This window comes from Natrix helvetica (genome assembly GCF_964273705.1).
Source record: "Natrix helvetica genome assembly, chromosome: 2".
In the NCBI taxonomy this organism is placed as follows: domain Eukaryota; kingdom Metazoa; phylum Chordata; class Lepidosauria; order Squamata; family Natricidae; genus Natrix; species Natrix helvetica.
In genome coordinates this window covers 34,203,608-34,221,959 of record NC_138552.1, presented here as the reverse complement: position 1 = coordinate 34,221,959, position 18,352 = coordinate 34,203,608, and the positions used below count along the sequence as shown (strand labels likewise).

General features: G+C 37.2%; 1 protein-coding gene across 1 annotated transcript in view; it reads right to left on the bottom strand.

The window, feature by feature from the left end:
* The window catches only part of ARSB (arylsulfatase B), a 78,544-nt gene that overhangs the window by 46,206 nt on the left and 13,986 nt on the right, over positions 1-18,352 (bottom strand). Inside the window, exons 5-6 of the mRNA XM_081942481.1 lie at positions 4,038-4,281; positions 1,363-1,433 (exon numbers count right to left, since the gene is read on the bottom strand). Of these exons, the coding sequence (XP_081798607.1) occupies positions 1,363-1,433; positions 4,038-4,281 (315 nt within the window). The remainder of the gene's footprint in view (positions 1-1,362; positions 1,434-4,037; positions 4,282-18,352) is intronic.

Here is an 18,352-nt window from a genome sequence, read left to right as displayed (position 1 = left end):
CCAGAGGACTTGGAACTTCAGAGACAGAAATGGGCTCGGGCTTCCCCCAGCCCCCTCTCTTTTCTAAGAGGTCAACAAAGAAACTTGATTGCATACGAAAGAGCCCGTGCATCTATCAGATAAAACAGCTATCAGAATAAAACTACTACATTTTATTTCATTTCTGGGCATTACAAGACACCCAAGTCTGTTGCAACTCTACCATATAGAAGGACAGTGTATAGAACACAAATAAGAGACAAAAGTTTTAAAAAAGGAATTACATCATTAAAACGAGAAAGTCCATAAAAAGATTCCTACCATTCATAGTACCATAACATCAAACAAGGCATTCATCGCTCATTCTGACCCAGGCCTGATGATAGAGCCAGGTTAAAAGGGATAGTTTAAATAGCACTGGAGGAGGTGGTTATACCTTTGGCCTGAACTGTGTACAGGTAGTCCTTGACTTACAACCATAATTGAGCCCCAAATTCCTGTTGTTAAGTGAGATATTTTTGAGATGAATTTTGCCCCATTTTACCACAGTTGTTCTTCCCTCAGTTGTTAAGTGAATCAATGCGTTGATAAGTTAGTAACCCAATTGTTAAGTGAATCTGACTTCCCCATTGATTTTGCTTATCAGAAGGTCGCAAAAGGAGATCAGATGACCCTGGGACACTGGAATTGTCATAAATATGAGTCAGTTGCCAAGAGTCTGAATTTTGATGACTTGACCAAGTGGTTGCTGGAATGGTCCTAACTGTGAAAAACAGTCATAAGTCACTTTTTTCAATGCCATTGTAACTTTGAATGGTCATTAAATGAACAATTGTAAGTCGAGGATTATCTGTAACTGGGACATGCAGCTGTTTATCAACAACAGATCCACACTGTGAATTACATTTACATTTGAGTAACTTAAGTGCACTAGTTAAGACTATAATTTCTGGAAATGCTTTACAGTGGTTAACTGTGTACCCTACAGGGATGAAATCACATAGTTTTATGAGATAGAATATTTTGTACCAGCCCTATAGGTTCTTCCCAGTGGAGAGGGGAACAGAATAACAGAGTTGGAAGGGACCTTGGAAGTCTTCTAGAATCTAGTCCAACGTCCTGCTTAAGCAGGAGACCCTATACCACTTCAGACAAATGGCTGTTCAATCTCTTCTTAAAAACCTTCAGTGATGGCGCACCCATAAATTCTGAAGGCAAGCTATTCCACTGATTAACTGTTCTCACAGTCAGAGGAGATCCTCACTTGGTCTTCAGGAGGATTCAAATAACACTCGTAGCTAGGAACATGTCCCACTAAACAGGATTCATTTTAGTACTTCTGCACAGATTTGTAAAAAGATCTAGCAATTATGTGAAACTTACATGGAGATGGATCCACGAAAATTGGATCTATGTTATGAAGTAGCTCCTTCCTGGGTGATGGTTTTCCTTCGCTGAAACAAAATTTATTATAAAAGGATTCAATCTCCTTCCATAGTTCAACAGAATCCCATTCCTCCCACTTCAACATTTCCTTTTAAGAAATAAAGGAATTCTTGTTAACCAATTTCATTTGCAAAGTTGCTGCAAAATAAAGTTTAAAATAGTCTATGCCCCTTTCATTGCAGTGGGAAAAACTTTACCTAGTTTATTTCTTTGTTTTAGGGAACATGCCTGGTTTTCCTTATATGAAATAATAATCAAAGAGATTTGCATCGATCTCTTGTAATACAGTAAGCCAATTCAAGGAATTAAAAACACAGTTCTGGGTCATATCACACACTAAGATATAGTGCGAGATTTAAACATAATTTGTTCAATAACATAATGTAACTAAACCACTACACCACCAGAGCCCTGGTTAGAATGGTTAGAATGCAGGCTAATTTTGCTGATTGCTAGCAGTTCAATCCTGAACAGCTGAAGGTTAACGCAGCCTTCCATCCCTCCAGGTCGATAAAATGAAGACCCAGATTGCTGGGGGCAATATGCTGACTCTTTAAACTTCTTAGAGAGGGCTATAAAGCACTATGGAGTGGTCTAAGTGCTTTACAGCCCCCTCTAAGCACTTTAAGAGTCTAAAAGTCTCTAAAAGTCTAAGTGCTATTGCTATCTAGCAATAAGAAAAGTCATAGGAATGTGATTGTTTGTTTGATTAATTGATAACTAGACTTTCTTCAAGGAATTCAAGGTGGTGTTCATTGCATTCCCTCCTTTTATTCTTTCTCAGAACAATCCTATGGAGTAACATAGGCTGAGATAAAGTGACTTGCCGAAAGTATATATTTTGACTTTCTTCAATCCTAATCCCACAGATTAACCACTATAGCAGACTAGCCCAAGCCACTGTTTCTTCTCATTGCACTTCCAGCTGCAATATCACCCTTCAGCAAACCAGATCTCGTTCTAAAAGCATCATTGGTGAGTTGGGTTTGTGGTTCAAATTCTAGGCGAGGAGATATGGCAGATGGGCAACCAAGCTATTCATTAAAACAGAACAGAAGTGGTCCTAGTATAGCATATTTTCTATGCCCCTGTAGAAACATGGAGCGATGTATAAGTCTACGTGCTGTTGCTACTGCTTTTTAAATGCTATATTAGCATTTTATGTTCATGATTTATAAACCAAAATGGCTAGATTCCTACAGCATGAAAATCTAAAATTGGAAACGATTAATGCAATATATCAATTCATTTTGGACAGCTGCAAGATGAAATTAAACACATACAATAAAGCAAACCAACAAATCAAGACCTGGCTTCATATTTAAAAGCTGTTTTCTGAATAGTTCAAGGGAGAATCTTAGAAGACCTTTTCTGGGAAAAAGTTCCTGTGTCACTTACTGAAAAAAATGTCTTATCCATGTTTTGCCTTACTGACTAGACTTCTCTTTCTGAATCTCAATCCCAAGGGCTAATCATATAAAATATGTTCCAGAAGGTACCTAATGTATTCTCATTCTCTCTCTCTCTCCCTCTCCCAAACACTGCTGGAAATAGTGCGTCAGAAGACTGTGGCTCAGCATATGTGAGATTTAGTTTTACAGTACTCAGTTTATACAACATTGGTTGCTATGGTGTAATTTTATTTAGACAGCCTTGTTAGATCAGAATCTTCATTGGTCCACTGCACTTAGAAAAGTTCAGGGACACCAGCTGCCAGAGAATGCCCAATCATTCATAAAATATCATCCTTGCTTCAGATACAGAGTACCTAAAACATCCCCAGAGATGGTTGTCTGACCAAAGAGAATAACAAAAACCTTACCCCAGGGCAAGCAAAATAGTTTAAATAGCTCTAATAGAAAGCTGTTGTAAGTAACTGATGCATGACAGAATAAAGCAGGAAGTAGAGTGTGGTCAATTTCATGTACTTGGCCTTAATGCAAAACTGTAAAGGCAACAGATTTCTTCTCCCATGCAGGGGTGCCTCCCAATAATCCCATATCCAAAATATATCCATGATATGTTTAAAAACTATCTACTAAAACTCAGCCATTGTATTGCAACAAGTTTTTGTTGAAACAATGTTAGGGCTACAAGTCATTTTATGCTGTTGATATAGCTTGTTAAGCAATTATGATGTCTCCACATTTACTTCACAATTGTGAAAACCAGTTACTTTTCTACTATGACTGAATTAATCAGGTTACATTTTTAAAACCATAAGCTCTCGGGGGAAATCTGTTCATCCTGTAAAGTGTTATAAAGAGGAATTGTGGAAGTGAATACTTTTTCATCATCATCATCATACTATTTTCAAGATACTTTGTTTTCCCCACATTTGCTGTTTAAAAGTCCCGATGAACAATTTCCCTATCCAATTTTGTTCAACATCTCTTTTTTGCTTTAACAACATATAAACATTTTATGAATAGACTTTTTAATAAATTTACTTTAAAAACCTCCTTTTATATAATAATAATAATAATAATAATAATAATAATAATAATAATAATAATAATAATAATAATAATAATAATAATAATAATAATAAAAAATTTTAGAAGCATACTTTGCTTCTTGGGCTTCATCAAATTCTGCTTCAAGTATATTACCTGAGTGTTTTCCAGACATCAAAGCCATCTAAAGGCTTTGTACCATTGGTATGTCCTCCAGCAAGCTTCACCAAAGTTGGCAGCCAATCAGAAATGTGGATCAGGTCATGGCTTTCGACTCCTTTCCGTTTCAATAAAGGACTGGCAACGAATCCAACTCCTCTCACTCCTCCTTCCCATAATGTCCACTTTCTTCCTCTTAAGGGCCAGTTGTTTCCACCGCCCAGAGTTTGGCCTCCATTATCTGAAATAATTTAACAATATATGTGACTGAGCCTGAAAACATTTTCTCATATACTGTAAGTTTATGTAATATTTTATGTGCGAAGCAGAAGGTTGGACTTGACAGCCAACTTACTCCATCTCATTCTATGATTCAGTATAAATGTTATTACTATATTAGACTGAAGTTTTCAATAGGAAAATAGAAGGCTGTATTTTAATAGGGAGGGCCTAGAGTTCAACACATTGGGTCACATATTGCTCTATTGCAAATGGGTATTACTTTTGGTTTTGTTTGGTAGTCTGAACCCATAAGCCATGGTTTGTATATCTCAGTTTATAGCTTAATTTTATAATAACAATCCACTGCTGTGTAATCAACAAACCATAGTTAAATAAATAATGGTTTATACAATATGAATCAAACAGATAACATGGAATAGTAAAGAAAGAATCAGTCCTCAGACTCTCCAGTGAAAGCAAAAATTCCTGCCTTCAATTTCATAAGCAGTTATCATCGAAAAAACAGTTGTAACTCAGAATAACAGAATACCTTTTGGGATTATAAGGTAGGGAACATGATTAAAACCTTGGATAGGCGCTCTGGATCTACCGTATATAAACAGAATGTAAACTAAATGGATTAATTGCCTGACTGGATAAGAACTGTGTCCTTTGTGAGGCAACTACGGGTACCAATGTGTTGATGAACAGCTCTCTACGATGCCCATCATCTTTTGTGTTTCACTTCTATTCCACGTTTACTTTCTTTAAATTTAAAACAAAGATTAAAATACAAAATTGTGTGCATTTCAGTCTAGACTCAGAACCACTTAAAATTAGTTGTTTTGCTCTGGAGGCCTCATTCCTATCAGCCTGTTATAAGGCCTTAAAGCAGGGGTGTCCAAAGTTGGGAACTTTAAGACTTGTGGACTTCAACTCATAGCTGGCTGGGGAATTCTGGGAGTTGAAGTCCACAAGTCTTAAAGTTCCCAACTTTGGACACCCCTGCCTTAAAGACATAATTGTGTCATCAAGCCTATAGAACTGGATGTGTGGCAGATACGTGCAGTTTTTATGTTGATTTGTAAGTTGTTTTTTAACCTCTGTTGCTGATTATGTGTGTAATGTTTTATTGCTGTCGATGATGCTTTTTAAGTTGTTAGCTACCAAGAGTCATGAAATTGAAATATGCGGAAATATAGATTGAAATAATAAATTCATAATATTCAGTCCAGATATCAAAGCCAGCTCCATTAAGATTTATATTGTTCCCTTTTCCCTTAGCTTTAGAAATACACAATGCATCCATTGTTTCCTTTATTTCATATATTAACTAATGCTTTTACCATTTATTCCTCTTATTTTCCAAGTCACAATACTCTCCATATGTTGTGGTTGCCAACAGATGAGCCTGCAAAGCTTTGGTCAATCAAGGCTTGCACAAAATGGTTTTTAGCATATTAAATGGGAGAAGAGTCTACGATATTAGCTTTAGTAGTACTTATGTCATATGCCCATAAATATCTCATAATCTGGTCCAAGTCAGTCACCTTGAAAACTGTAAACAGGCATTTCATGTGACCAACTGGCCATCACACCATTTGCTTGAGTTTGTGTATAGCACTAAGCCTTAATTTGGTGAAAAAACCACATTAGATTGGTTTTACAAAATACATTAAGCAATCCCTCTGGTCTACAAGTCACTATGGTGGGATTTTCAAATCATACTATAAACCAAATTATGGACCAGTTCAATGTAACAGCAATTCAAACCTATAAGTATGCATTTGTTCAGCTTTTCTGCAAGTCTTACTCTAGTTTGTTTTATTGTTTTATTGGATTCATATGCCGCCCTTCTCCCAAAGGACTCAGGGCGGCGTATAGCATTAAAAAACACATATTACAAAACTTAGAAGAAAATTAGAAACAATCCAAGAAACAAACCGAATTAATATAACACTAACATTTTAAAAATTAGATAAAATTAACAGGCCAGGCCGGCTTGCTGGAAAAGCCAACTTTTTAGGGCGCGTCGGAAGGACCGGAGGTCGAGGATTATGCGAAGCTCCGGGGGCAGCTCATTCCAGAGGGAAGGCGCTCCCACAGAGAAGGCTCTCCCCCTGGGGGTCGCTAGCCGACACTGTCTGGCCGACAGCACCCTGAGGAGGCCAACTCTGTGGGATTGCACTGGACGTTGGGAGGCTACGGGTGGCAGTAGGTGGTCTCGCAGGTACCCTAGGCCTAAGCCATGGAGCACTTTAAAGATCATAATTAGTACCTTGAATCGCACCCGGAAAACAACCGGCAACCAGTGCAGGCCGCCTAAAAGGGGTGTAACATGGAAGCACCTAGGTACCCCCATGATAACCTGCGCGGCCGCATTCTGGACCAGCTGAAGCCTCCGGGTGCTCTTCAAGTGCAGCCCCATGTAGAGAGCGTTACAGTAGTCCAGGCGAGACTCTTTTTACAGTGCTATGTTGAATGTGTAATACTTAAACTGTAGGGTGAAGATACCTATATATTTTGGCTCCATATGGCAATTACAGAGTTTCTGTTTCAATGCATAACCAAGGAGTCTTTTATTTTAATATGCAGTAACAGAAGTAATGAAAATCATTCCTTCTTTGGCTATTGCAGGAATAAGAATTGCTGATGCATTAGCTCTGTCAGCTGAGTATAATTCAGTACAAACTATGTGCACACAATGTACTGAGGAACACTGGATGAATAATAATCACACCAACTTGGAGAGCCAACTTTCACAGTTAGGATGACTGCTATTGCAAGTTTACTGTACTTTATGAAATTATTGAGAAACGACTTGTAAATCTTTCAAGCAGAAAGTCTCCTCTAAAATATTCCTAAATATTATCCTATGATGGAAAGACAGAGGCTTAACCTGAGACAAAAATTGGAGACATGTATACATGTCTTAATCTTAAACACATTGGCTGGTACAAATACGCACCGATGATGTGTGTGAAAAAAACAACAACTTTCATATTCACTGTGTGTCATTAGTTTTGTGTAAAAGAAGAAAAAAGCTTCTGTGGGCAACTTGATTTTCTCATGCCATGTTCTTCTGCACAGTGCATGAATGAGGCAAATTTATTTATTTGACTAATTTATATAGCTGCTCTACATATATAGCTCTTTTCTGAACACAAAAGTACATGTCAACCAAATTTTTGGAAGGAAAGTCCACTGATTTCAATGGAATTTATTATCACACGTTTATTTAGGAATGAAGCCAAAGTCTTTTATTTGTTGCCAAAACCTTGTATCTACTGAATAAATACTCAAATGCTGCAAAATTGTGTCTGGTGTGTGTGTATATGTGTATAACACTGAAGGAAGTTTATCTTGACTATTGAATGCACTGTTTGGGCATTCCCCAAAGCCTTTTGAAACATTATGTTCTTTCAGAACAGGATTTACTCATCTGATTTTTTTTTAACTTAAGGATCTAATTGAGATGTATATTTATAACATCTTCAAAAGGACCAAGGAGGAAATGAGGCCACTTTTATATACTTTTGCAGATGTTAGGTAGGAACTTCAAACAAACAAAGAAACCTCACTATCTTATAGCAACCTGGGGAGGAAAAAACTAGTCACACTGAAAAAGCTGGACAGATACAATTTTTGTCAAGGCTGAAGAAAATCCAAAACCTCTTTTGCTGTAACACATCGTTATGACAACGATGCCTTTCCTGTTTGTGGTTCAATGTCAGTATTTCTGCTTTCATTTTACACATTAGAAAGCAGGGATATCTGAGTATAAGTGGACTAAAAAGTCAAATTGGTGGGCAGAACTGCATATCTGAAGCCCTGCCCCGTTTTATGTGCATCATATGCATAACACAGATTTTTAAAAAGAGTCCAGCCATAGCCACCAGATCGATTTCCTCTGAGATGACCAACGGTTTAGCATTAGGACGTGCAATAGAACGCTCATTTCCAATTGCGGCCAAACAGGCCCCTTCAGAGAATGAGCCTGATTTCTAGCAAGGCAGCACTGCAGGGCAGCAGTTCCTTTTAAATAAATAAACAGAAAAATATAAGCTGAACCCCACTCTCTATTCCCTCCATCCAAACATACTTTGGTCTGGTAAGGTTTGGCAAGGGAGGGGTGGCGGCGAGGGAAGGGAGAAGAGAGATGGAGAAAGGACCATCTCTATGGTTGTACTTAGGGCTTGGGAATGGCTACTATCCCTCTCCCCAATTTACTTGAGGTGGCAGGCTGGGGCTGCCTATTGTCGCCTATCTGACAAAAAATAAACAAAGCAATCTGGAGCTAATTCAAGCAGGATCAGGATATGGCTGGAAAGGCTTTACAGGGGGGAGAATGGGGAGTGAAAGGGGGGGGGAGGCACAGGGGGCAAACAATGGCTCTGTGAAGCCGAACAGCAGCTTGAACAGGAAGGCTCTGCAGACAGGCTGGCAGACAGCTGTCAGCCATTCCAACAACATTTCCTGCAGCCAATGAAAACTGTCCAGGATCTAACCTCCCGAGCCAGCTCAGGAACACCAACAAAGGATTAAACGTTTCAGCATTAGCGGCCTGAGTGTCATGGACATAATTCAGTGTCAGGGATATTCTGACTGCACGTGGCTTCTTTTTCCCCTTCCTCTCCTTGCCCTCCCACATTCACAAATAAAGAGCAGCTGCAATTAAAGTACCGTATCTGCAAAACACAGGCCCAAAGCCAATACACTGGCTTTATTTACTGTGAATTGCAACTGAGTTCAGGCAGTCAGACATACAGTATGTACATCTGTTTTGCAAATCAGTCCTCTCCCAAGAGTGACATGTATTTTTAACCATTAAAGAAGCAATAATGGACACCAGAAAGAAAAACAAAATTAAATCTTTGTATCTAAATGTTTTAAAATCGACCTAAGAATTATTCTAAAAGAAATAAATCGCACCTAAATATTGAAAATACTTATTATATGTATGACTTCAAGTAATATGTAATGCTGATCAGCACTTTGGACTTTGGTGTAGTGGTTAAGGCTCCAGGCTAGAAAATAGGAAACCATGAGTTCTAGTCCTACCTCAGGCACAAAGCCAGGTGGGTGACTTTGGGCCAGTCACTTTTCTCAGCCCAAGGAAAGTTTAATGGTAAACCACTTTAAAAAAAAAAAACTTTTCCAAGAAAACTGCAGGGACTTGTCCAGACAGACTCCAAGAATAGGACACAAGTGAACGGAAGGGAAGCAAAAAGAACTAAGTTGGTCGTACTAGTTTCTGTCTTTTAAAAACTATCTTTTAAAAACTTTTAAATACATCTTTTCCATGCATATCTGCACTACTTTTAAGAAATGGATAGTTATTTCCATATATTCAGAAACAAAGCAACAGCAAATTCCACAGATATATAATAGAGTGATATAAAGTATAGATTCAGTGGCAAACTATGTTATCACATCTCTGGTTTCATGAAGAACTAAATTAAAAAAATAATATCTTAGGATGGTTCCAAATAATATGTATTTACCTTGAAATAAGGAGCAAACATAGTCAAAATTTTTATAGTTTGGCTTAGCTGAAGGTCACATATCACCTTAATCACCTCTGATACAAATTCCATTTAATATTCACAAGTTATATGTAACAGATTTATCAGAGCAGAGTTTTCACTGACACCTTAGTTTCTCAGGTCCAATATTCCAATATTCCCAGATATTTATTTTTATCTGGGCTAAGGTCTTACATGCCTATTTTTTTCCAAGTAAAGCTGACTTTTTAAAAATTACGCTTACTGTATCATGTACTTCAGCTTTTTCTGATTTTCAAGAATTCCCCATTTAGTTCAGAGCTTTACAACAAAGAAGCAGATACTTCTTTTTTCCTAACCTTTTTTTCCTATCAGCTATTTCAGAATATAACACAAAGGCAGTAGGGACAATACTAGGAAGACTTTCAGAGTAACTTAGCATCATACAAAAACGTATTAGTACCCATGGAAATAACATTATCTTTCTCCCATCATAACGTAAATATTTTTAAGTACCCTCTTAAGCGGATTTTCAGCTGACTCTTTCCTGATTTAGAAACCAAGAGCCATACAAGAACTTTCCATAATCTGATGGTCTCCAGATGTATTGTCCGTACACCATACATAATTCCCAGGCAATATAGCCAAAACTGTGTCTCCAAGCACCTGATGCATTTAAACCTGGAAGTGACTGCTTAATAATGAGACTATCTCCATCCTAGTGAGTTCGGACATCTGTTTCCCACGTTATTATTAAAGTCCCAGACATAATATAGGAAGGTAAAGAGGAAAATAATGCAAAAGGAGATAAAAGAAGGTTTAAGACAGAGGGGTTATGAAAAATAAAGCAACAGCAGAATGGGAAGGAATTGGTTCAGACATAACAGGATTAGGACAGATCCCTGAGTAGGAAACTTATGAGATTCACTAAAACTATTTTTAAATTTAGGATGAATAAATTAAAAACCCTTTGTCAATGATCTAAATGCACATTAGAGAGGAAGTATTTTTTAGATAGCTTCATGGCCATTTTTATGGGGACACAATCCATGCAAAGTAGTCGTTGAAATGATCAGATGGACCACTGTTGTTCACTCATGACAGAAAAACAATTACAATGTTATGACAATGTCTATACCAGGGGTGTCCAAACTTGAGAACTTTAAGACTTGTGGACTTCAACTCCCAGAATTCCCCAGCCAGCCATGCTGGCTGGGGAATTCTGGGAGTTGAAGTCCACAAGTCTTAAAGTTCTCAAGTTTGGACACTCCTGGTCTATACAATTAGTCCTCAACTTATGACTACAATGGAGCCCAAAATCTATGTTGCTAAGCAAGACAGTTGTTAAGTGAGTTGTGCCCCATGCTATGACTTTTGCCATAGTTGTTAAGCAAATCACTGCAGTTGTTAAGTCAATAATGCGATTGTTACGTGAATCTGGCTTCCCCCATTGATTTTGCTTGTCAGAAACCAGGTGGGAAGGTTACAAATTCTGATCACATGACCCTGAGACATGACAGTTGTCAAGCTCCTGAATTTTGATCATGTGACTATGAGTTTGCTGCAATGGTCATAAGTGTGAAAAACAATTATACGTCACTTTTTTCAGTACTTCTGTAACTTTGAATGGTCATTAATCAAATGGCTATAAGTCAATGAATGGCTGTATTTTGTATTTCCCTTCATTTTATGGCCTATAGGCCTAGTTGGACAAAAATAGAGACAGAAATAATTCAATGCAATTAGGAGAGGGGTGTCAAATAAGATATCCAAAAAAAAGATATCCAATAAAATATCCTGAAAACCTGGATATTTTATCTTAAAGCAAGAGATGTTTGGGCACTCAGACCTCTGAAAAGAGTGAACTGTCCCTTCGATAATGACCTACAATATGAGGAAGAATAAAAAAGAAAACACGCATGCAGAAAAAAATAGAAAGCAATATAAACAAAAGTGAATGTCAACAAGAGTCCGGTCTGCTTGGTTCAAACCCATCTACTGTTGGCATGTATGCAATTCCTAACAGATTATTCCTGGAGGAATGTGATCCTTGAAAATAAATTATATATGATCTTCATGAGAGGATTGGTGCTCCATGTACCGTAATTATTTCAATAGGGACACACCGACATGAATTATATCCCATTGAAATAAATCAGGCGTCAAGCATTTAAACTTACAATTAAGTACAAGAAAATACAAATATTTTTTCCTAAGTCACACAAATTTGTAACTTAGCCATAATATTTTCTTGCTATTCAACACCTTAAGCAAAACAGCAGACCAACAAAAATGACTAGAATATTCTGGGAGAAAAGGGACATTTATAGTGCCCTCCGAAACCTTTTGTTTACATTTTATCATCTTATCCAAGTACCCTTGGATTTTCTCCTTATTTATCCAAAACATGTTATCTGAAACTGACTTATTGTGACAGTACATAAAGATAAGATGATTCTGGTTGAAATGTCACTGCTAAATGTTGAAATTACTAGAATATGCAAGGCTTCAGAGATTCAGTAATCACCTAAATGACGATTTGCAAACCATGAGTTACAGTGTATTTTTTCCTGCCTGACGTTCAGATGTTATACTCAAAATTATACAGGGATGATCCATTAGCAAGCAAGAACTACTTACTGTGAATAAAAAAGAATAATACTGTATAACTTTCCAGCAGGCACAGCTATTGCTAAGAATTGTAGGAAATTCACATACCTGAAAAACATCTGGAGAAATGAATATTCTATTCATAGTGAAACATTTTGTTTCAATTGGGTTTCCATGAAGGAAATTTCTAGTAACATAAACCTTGATCTTAAACAATTGTGATACTTCTTAAAGATTACTAAACAATGCTAGCTGGGGAACTCTGGGAGGTGGAAGTCCACATATCTTAAAGTTGTCAAAGTTGAAAAATACTGTCCCAGAGTGAGCTATCACATTAATAAGGGAAATGTTTTAAAAGATTAAGACACCAACCTTTTTTGGTTGAGGCCAAATGCTAAAAGTATTTCACTTTTTCCAGAATTCTCTCCACAAACTATCTAAACATTATACAAAGCTGAATGTGCATTTTGTACCTTAGATGGTAAATCGCTGTAAGACACCAATGTTGTGATAGGAAAGTGATATATTACTACAGGCAATAATGAAGAAAACAATTGTTTATACAATACAATACAATATAATACAATAGTAGAGTTGGAAGGGACCTTGGAGGTCTTCTAGTCCAACCCCCTGCCTAGGCAGGAAACCCTATACCGTTTCAGACAAATAGCTATCCAACATCTTCTTAAAGACTTCCAGTGTTGGGGCATTCACAACTTCTGGAGGCAAGCTGTTCCACTGATTAATTGTTCTCACTGTCAGGAAATTTCTCCTCAGTTCTAAGTTGCTTCTCTCCTTGATTAGTTTCCACCCATTGCTTCTTGTTCTACCCTCAGGTGCTTTGGAGAATAGTTTGACTCCCTCTTCTTTGTGGCAACCTCTTATGCTTATTCATTTATGTCTCTAAAGCAAATACAGACTCTGCAACCTGATCTGCCTGGTATTTGTAACAGCATACCACAATAGATAGGTACATAGGCAGACAGGTAGATAAACATCTACAAATGTCTGGCCCACCATGGAAAAATAAATACTGAGTTGTTTCTATTTAAGTTCTTTTGAAGATCATTCTCCATCTTTATCCAACTCTTTTAGTATATATTAACTGTTGTACGCTATTTTAGGGCTTAGGGCTTTAAGAGGATAATATATCCACAGCTCAGGAATATGCATAAACTAAAGGAAAGTTATCATTCTGAATTTCAACTCAAAGTTGGATTGGATTTAATGTTGTACATTTCTTAAGTGAATTAATAAAGTACTTTGAAAGAGCTTGGAAATAATCTTTTTAGCTTTTCAAATCTTCTAAAATTTACAGAGCTATGTGGGATAGGTGAATAAGAACAAAACAGAGCAAAGCCTATCATTATATTTTCTCAGGTATAATTCATGTTCTCCTATCACACATTTATAATACATCTCTGAAGGAGAACTTATGCCATCTGAATTCAAATAATTGCTGGGTATTTCATACTTCTTAGTAAATTTATTTGAGATAATAATTATAGTCTAGCAATTATAATCTCAAATATGTGGCCTATTCAAAGCATATTTCTAATGTGGTTTGGATAGTGGAAAAGCTCCATGTATCTCCACAATAATTTAGTCTTCTGACAAATTGGGATAATGCTATGTTAGGTTATCTTATCTGGTCACTGATGTTTTGGGTTTTTGCAAAAGTATAAATAACTTTCTTGGTTATTTATATTATGGTATACTATGGTGCCTCCCCACCACCACCTACCTACCAACATTTTTTGATCATCTTTCAAAATAGGCTCATGTTGCAAGGCTTTGGCTCTGATGCCAATGCAAGTCAAAATCGCAGAAAAATGAACAGTGTAAATAAACTATTCTTACAGTATATGCCGTATGGTTGCAAGAGAAGTTAAATAATGGAATGGCTTGACATCTAGGGTTAGGGTTGCTTTGGTGCTGGAGATTTCAAGAAAAGATTGAACATCAATTTATCCAGGATAGTATAAATATCTATACTATCTTGGGGGCTGCACTAAAAGACCTCCAAGGTCCCTTCCAGCTCATTCTATTCTATTCTAAAATGCTTGAGCAGGGGGTTGGGCTAGAAGATCTCCAAGGTCCCTTCCAGCCCTATGTTTCTATGATTTAATATTTATTAGCAAAACAGTCTCATAGGGCATTCAGAACTGTACACAGTATTCCTTATTTAACTCTGGCAAAATTTACGTTAAAACACTACATTAGTAAGCATATTTGCCTTAATATGTATTTGCAAGGAATTCACAATTTTCTCTTAATTGACTTTAATTTTCCCATTTTTTGAAAAATATATGATTGATGCACTCTCCTTTTTTGGAGGCTCAGAAAAATATCTCTCCTCACAATGACTTTTGAACTTTATTAGGCATTCAATGTGCACTTCAATGTGCTACTTTGTGCTGCTGTCGTTTTGCTGAAAGGGGGAAATAAATTGCAAGGGGAAAATGCAAATGACAATGACTGACAGAAGATGGCTATTAAGTTCATATCTCCTTGGCATAAAATTTATCCAGCCTCCCAACCTTTTCTAAGGTTACGTATAGTAAAGTCCACCAACTTCACAGATGGTGTTTAGAGAGCATTGTAAAAGCATTATGCAGCGGTATATAAGTCTAAGTGCTATTGCTATGGTTTTTCCAAACTCAAGATCTTTATAAATAACAAGTTAAATTGAATTCCATTCCAGTTAGCCTACATCCACTGTTATATTCAGGGGAGATGAAATAGTAAATCCTGCTTCCAAATCTCAGTGCACCTCTTCCAATGAGTATTTTGGCATTCATATACTGTGTCTCATTGCCAAGACATTTCCATGCATGTTGATGAAAGAATCTCAAATGCCATCTGCTAATGCAAAATAATTCTTTCTGATGTTGAATTTAAACTGTCAAGTTAAGGTACTGGAGACATTATTACCAGTACTAAGCAGTCCTCTAAAGCCAGCACAATTTTCAGACTTCCATTTACCACTCATCTGACTATCCAAAGTGACTCTGAGTGCTTAGCTTTTAATGAAACCCATAATCTTTTGCATTTTATAAAAAATGTTATGGTACATACATTTGCATACTGTGTTCAGCCACAGTTTGTTTTCATAATTTGCTAAATAAATCACAATCAACACAGCACACTAACACACAACCTATAATTTATTTAAGAAAATAGATGGATTGACATAAAATATGATCTATTAAGCAAAATCAAAAGAAAATGCATTGGTTAGTATGAACCTATGTACACATCGTCCTTAGTCTGTTTCCTCTTTGTATTCCAGGAATTATCTTCATTAAGAATGGATGAAATCAGTGCCAGACTGTTCCACAATCAATAAAATAAATATCCATATCAATAAACAAGTATTGAGTCTCATAATTTGAGATGGTAACATAGGATCCAACTAATTTTTTTATACATCTCGCCGGGTTTCCTACTACTGGCTGTACTGGCTGGTTTGAAAACAATTGGTGCTTAAAACATTTGGAGGGCATTCATGTGCTTCTCCTTGGATCAAAGGTAAGGGGGAAATCTTGGGGAATTGACAGTACTGTACTGCACTGCTTTAAGAGAATCAATGATCTATTTTTTTAAAACAACTTCATATTAGCATAAAGTTAGTTCCTTAATAAGAGATAAATAAGTTAGGAAGGGACACGGTGGCTCAGTGGCTAAGACACTGAGCTTGTCGATCGAAAGTTTGGCAGTTCGGCTGTTCGAATCCCTAGCGCCGTGTAATGGAGTGAGCTCCCATTACTCGTCCCAGCTTCTGCCAAACTAGCAGTTCGAAAGCACGTAAAAAATACAAGTAGAAAAATGGGACCACTTTTGGTGGGAAGGTAACAGCATTCTGTGTGCCTTCAGCATTTAGTCATGCTGGCCATGAGACATGACCATGGAGACATCTTCGGACACCGCTGGCTATTTGGCTTTGAAACTGAGATGAGCACCGCCCCCTAGAGTCAGGAACGACTAGCACATATATGTGAGGGGAACCTTTACCTTAAGATAAGAAATCAATAGCAAGAAGCACAATGTAACTATGAAAAAAGGAATTGAGACTATCTGTTGAGTCTGGAGTTTGGATATTTATACGTATATCTTAGGAGCAATAAGGAAACACTAATATGTCAAGAATTATACAGGGTGGTATCAATATGAAATGTCTGAAACATGTGCTTATTTAAAAGGCATGAGGTTGTAGAATGAGTTTAAGCAAGGGGCAAACCTACCACCAATTCAAGTTGTTCTTCTGTTCTCATCAGCTTGGAGCATTTAGAATTGACTGCCAAAAACAGCAATGGAAGTCTCTGATTTCAATTTCATTATAAATTTTTAAACTGTGGGAGTGAATCCTTCCAAAACGTATAAAAGGAAAGGATTAGTAGCATGCACTATATTTATTAGTTGTGCAGCTTCTATGAAAGCTTTAATTCAGAACTTGACAGAGCCACTTAATTTCTAACCTCAGGCATTCCCACTGACCTGGATTCTTGAACTTCTGTACTTCAAGGATTAAGCAGCTCCCTCCTCTCTCCCTTTTGGTCTTTGTGTATTGTGTGTTTCAATGCCGTCCACAATGAATTATTTCTGTGATAAGTATATTCTTCTCTGAGCAAGATTAGTTCCTTCCCACTCAGCCTACTAAACTTTTTAAAAATGCACCCATTTTTAAACCCATACAAACAACTTCTATATTTTGAAGAATTCTGCTCCCAGTCTGAACTCCAAAATCACTCATGCATTTTGTATTTGAAAACTTTCATGTCAAAGCCTACTTGCAATATATATGTAAAGTATATACAGCAGTTTTCTGAAAAATCTTAATATGCTGTTAATGTATGAGTCGATGATTGCACATATCAGTATTTGAAGCATTTAAATTACATTGAATCCAGTCCTTACATGAACACATAACAAGAGACACATCTTCTTTGAAAAATTAATCTACACTGAAATGCCTCTATTTTTATTTTATTTATTTGCTAAATTTATTTGCCGCCTATCTTGCCTAATCTAGCAGTTTATAATAAAAAGGAACAAATGAAAAGATTAAACAAACATAAAAAAGTAAAAAAAATAGAACAATAGAATAAACAATGAAAAAGAAATCAATGAGAATACATCAATATGATAACAAAAAGATGGATAAGTGGAGAGCAGAGAGCAAGAAAGGGAGGTGGAGTCTGTCAATCCAGCAGCCACCTCCAGCGTGGAACTCTTGCATTTGGTCCCAAGGCCAACAAGCAAAGCGAGGTCTTCAGGCTCTTGCTGTAGGATAGGAGGGAGCAGATCTTACCCTAGTGCAGCGGTTCTCAACATGTGGGTCGGGACCCCTTTGGGGGTCGAACGACCCTTTCACAGGGGTCGCCTAAGACCATTGGAAAATTGCAAAATTACAGTTATGAAGTAGCAGTGAAAGTAATTTCATGGTTGGGGATCACCACAACATGAAGAACTGTATTAAAGGGTCACGGCATTGGGAAGGTTGAGAACCACTGCCCTAGTGGGTAGGATGTTCCAAAGGGTGGGCACTGTAGCAGAGAAGGTTCTTCTTTTGGATCCCAATATTCAGAGTTCTTTGGGATCCATAGTAGGCCCTCTCTGCCAGCACGAGTAGGACAGGCTTGTACTAGCAGGACAGGATTTTCAGGTTCACCTCCAAACAGGTGGGACTAAACATTTTCAAAAGCAGTCCAAAGATTATAATACATCTATAGAACAGGAATGTTCTCTATTGCTGAAATGAAGAAGGCTGAGAAGCTATCAAAAATTATTTCCTTCACATTCTTGCTCTCTTTGAACTTAATTGCAAAGTCAGTAATGTTTTCTGGTCTCTAATATCACATTGGGACAAAAAGAAACTGTGAATCCAGCAAAATCTAATTCACACTTTGCCTCACTAATAAAGTGGCTATAAGTTTCCACTTGAGCTAGCCAGATGCTAATGTTGACTCTCATTAT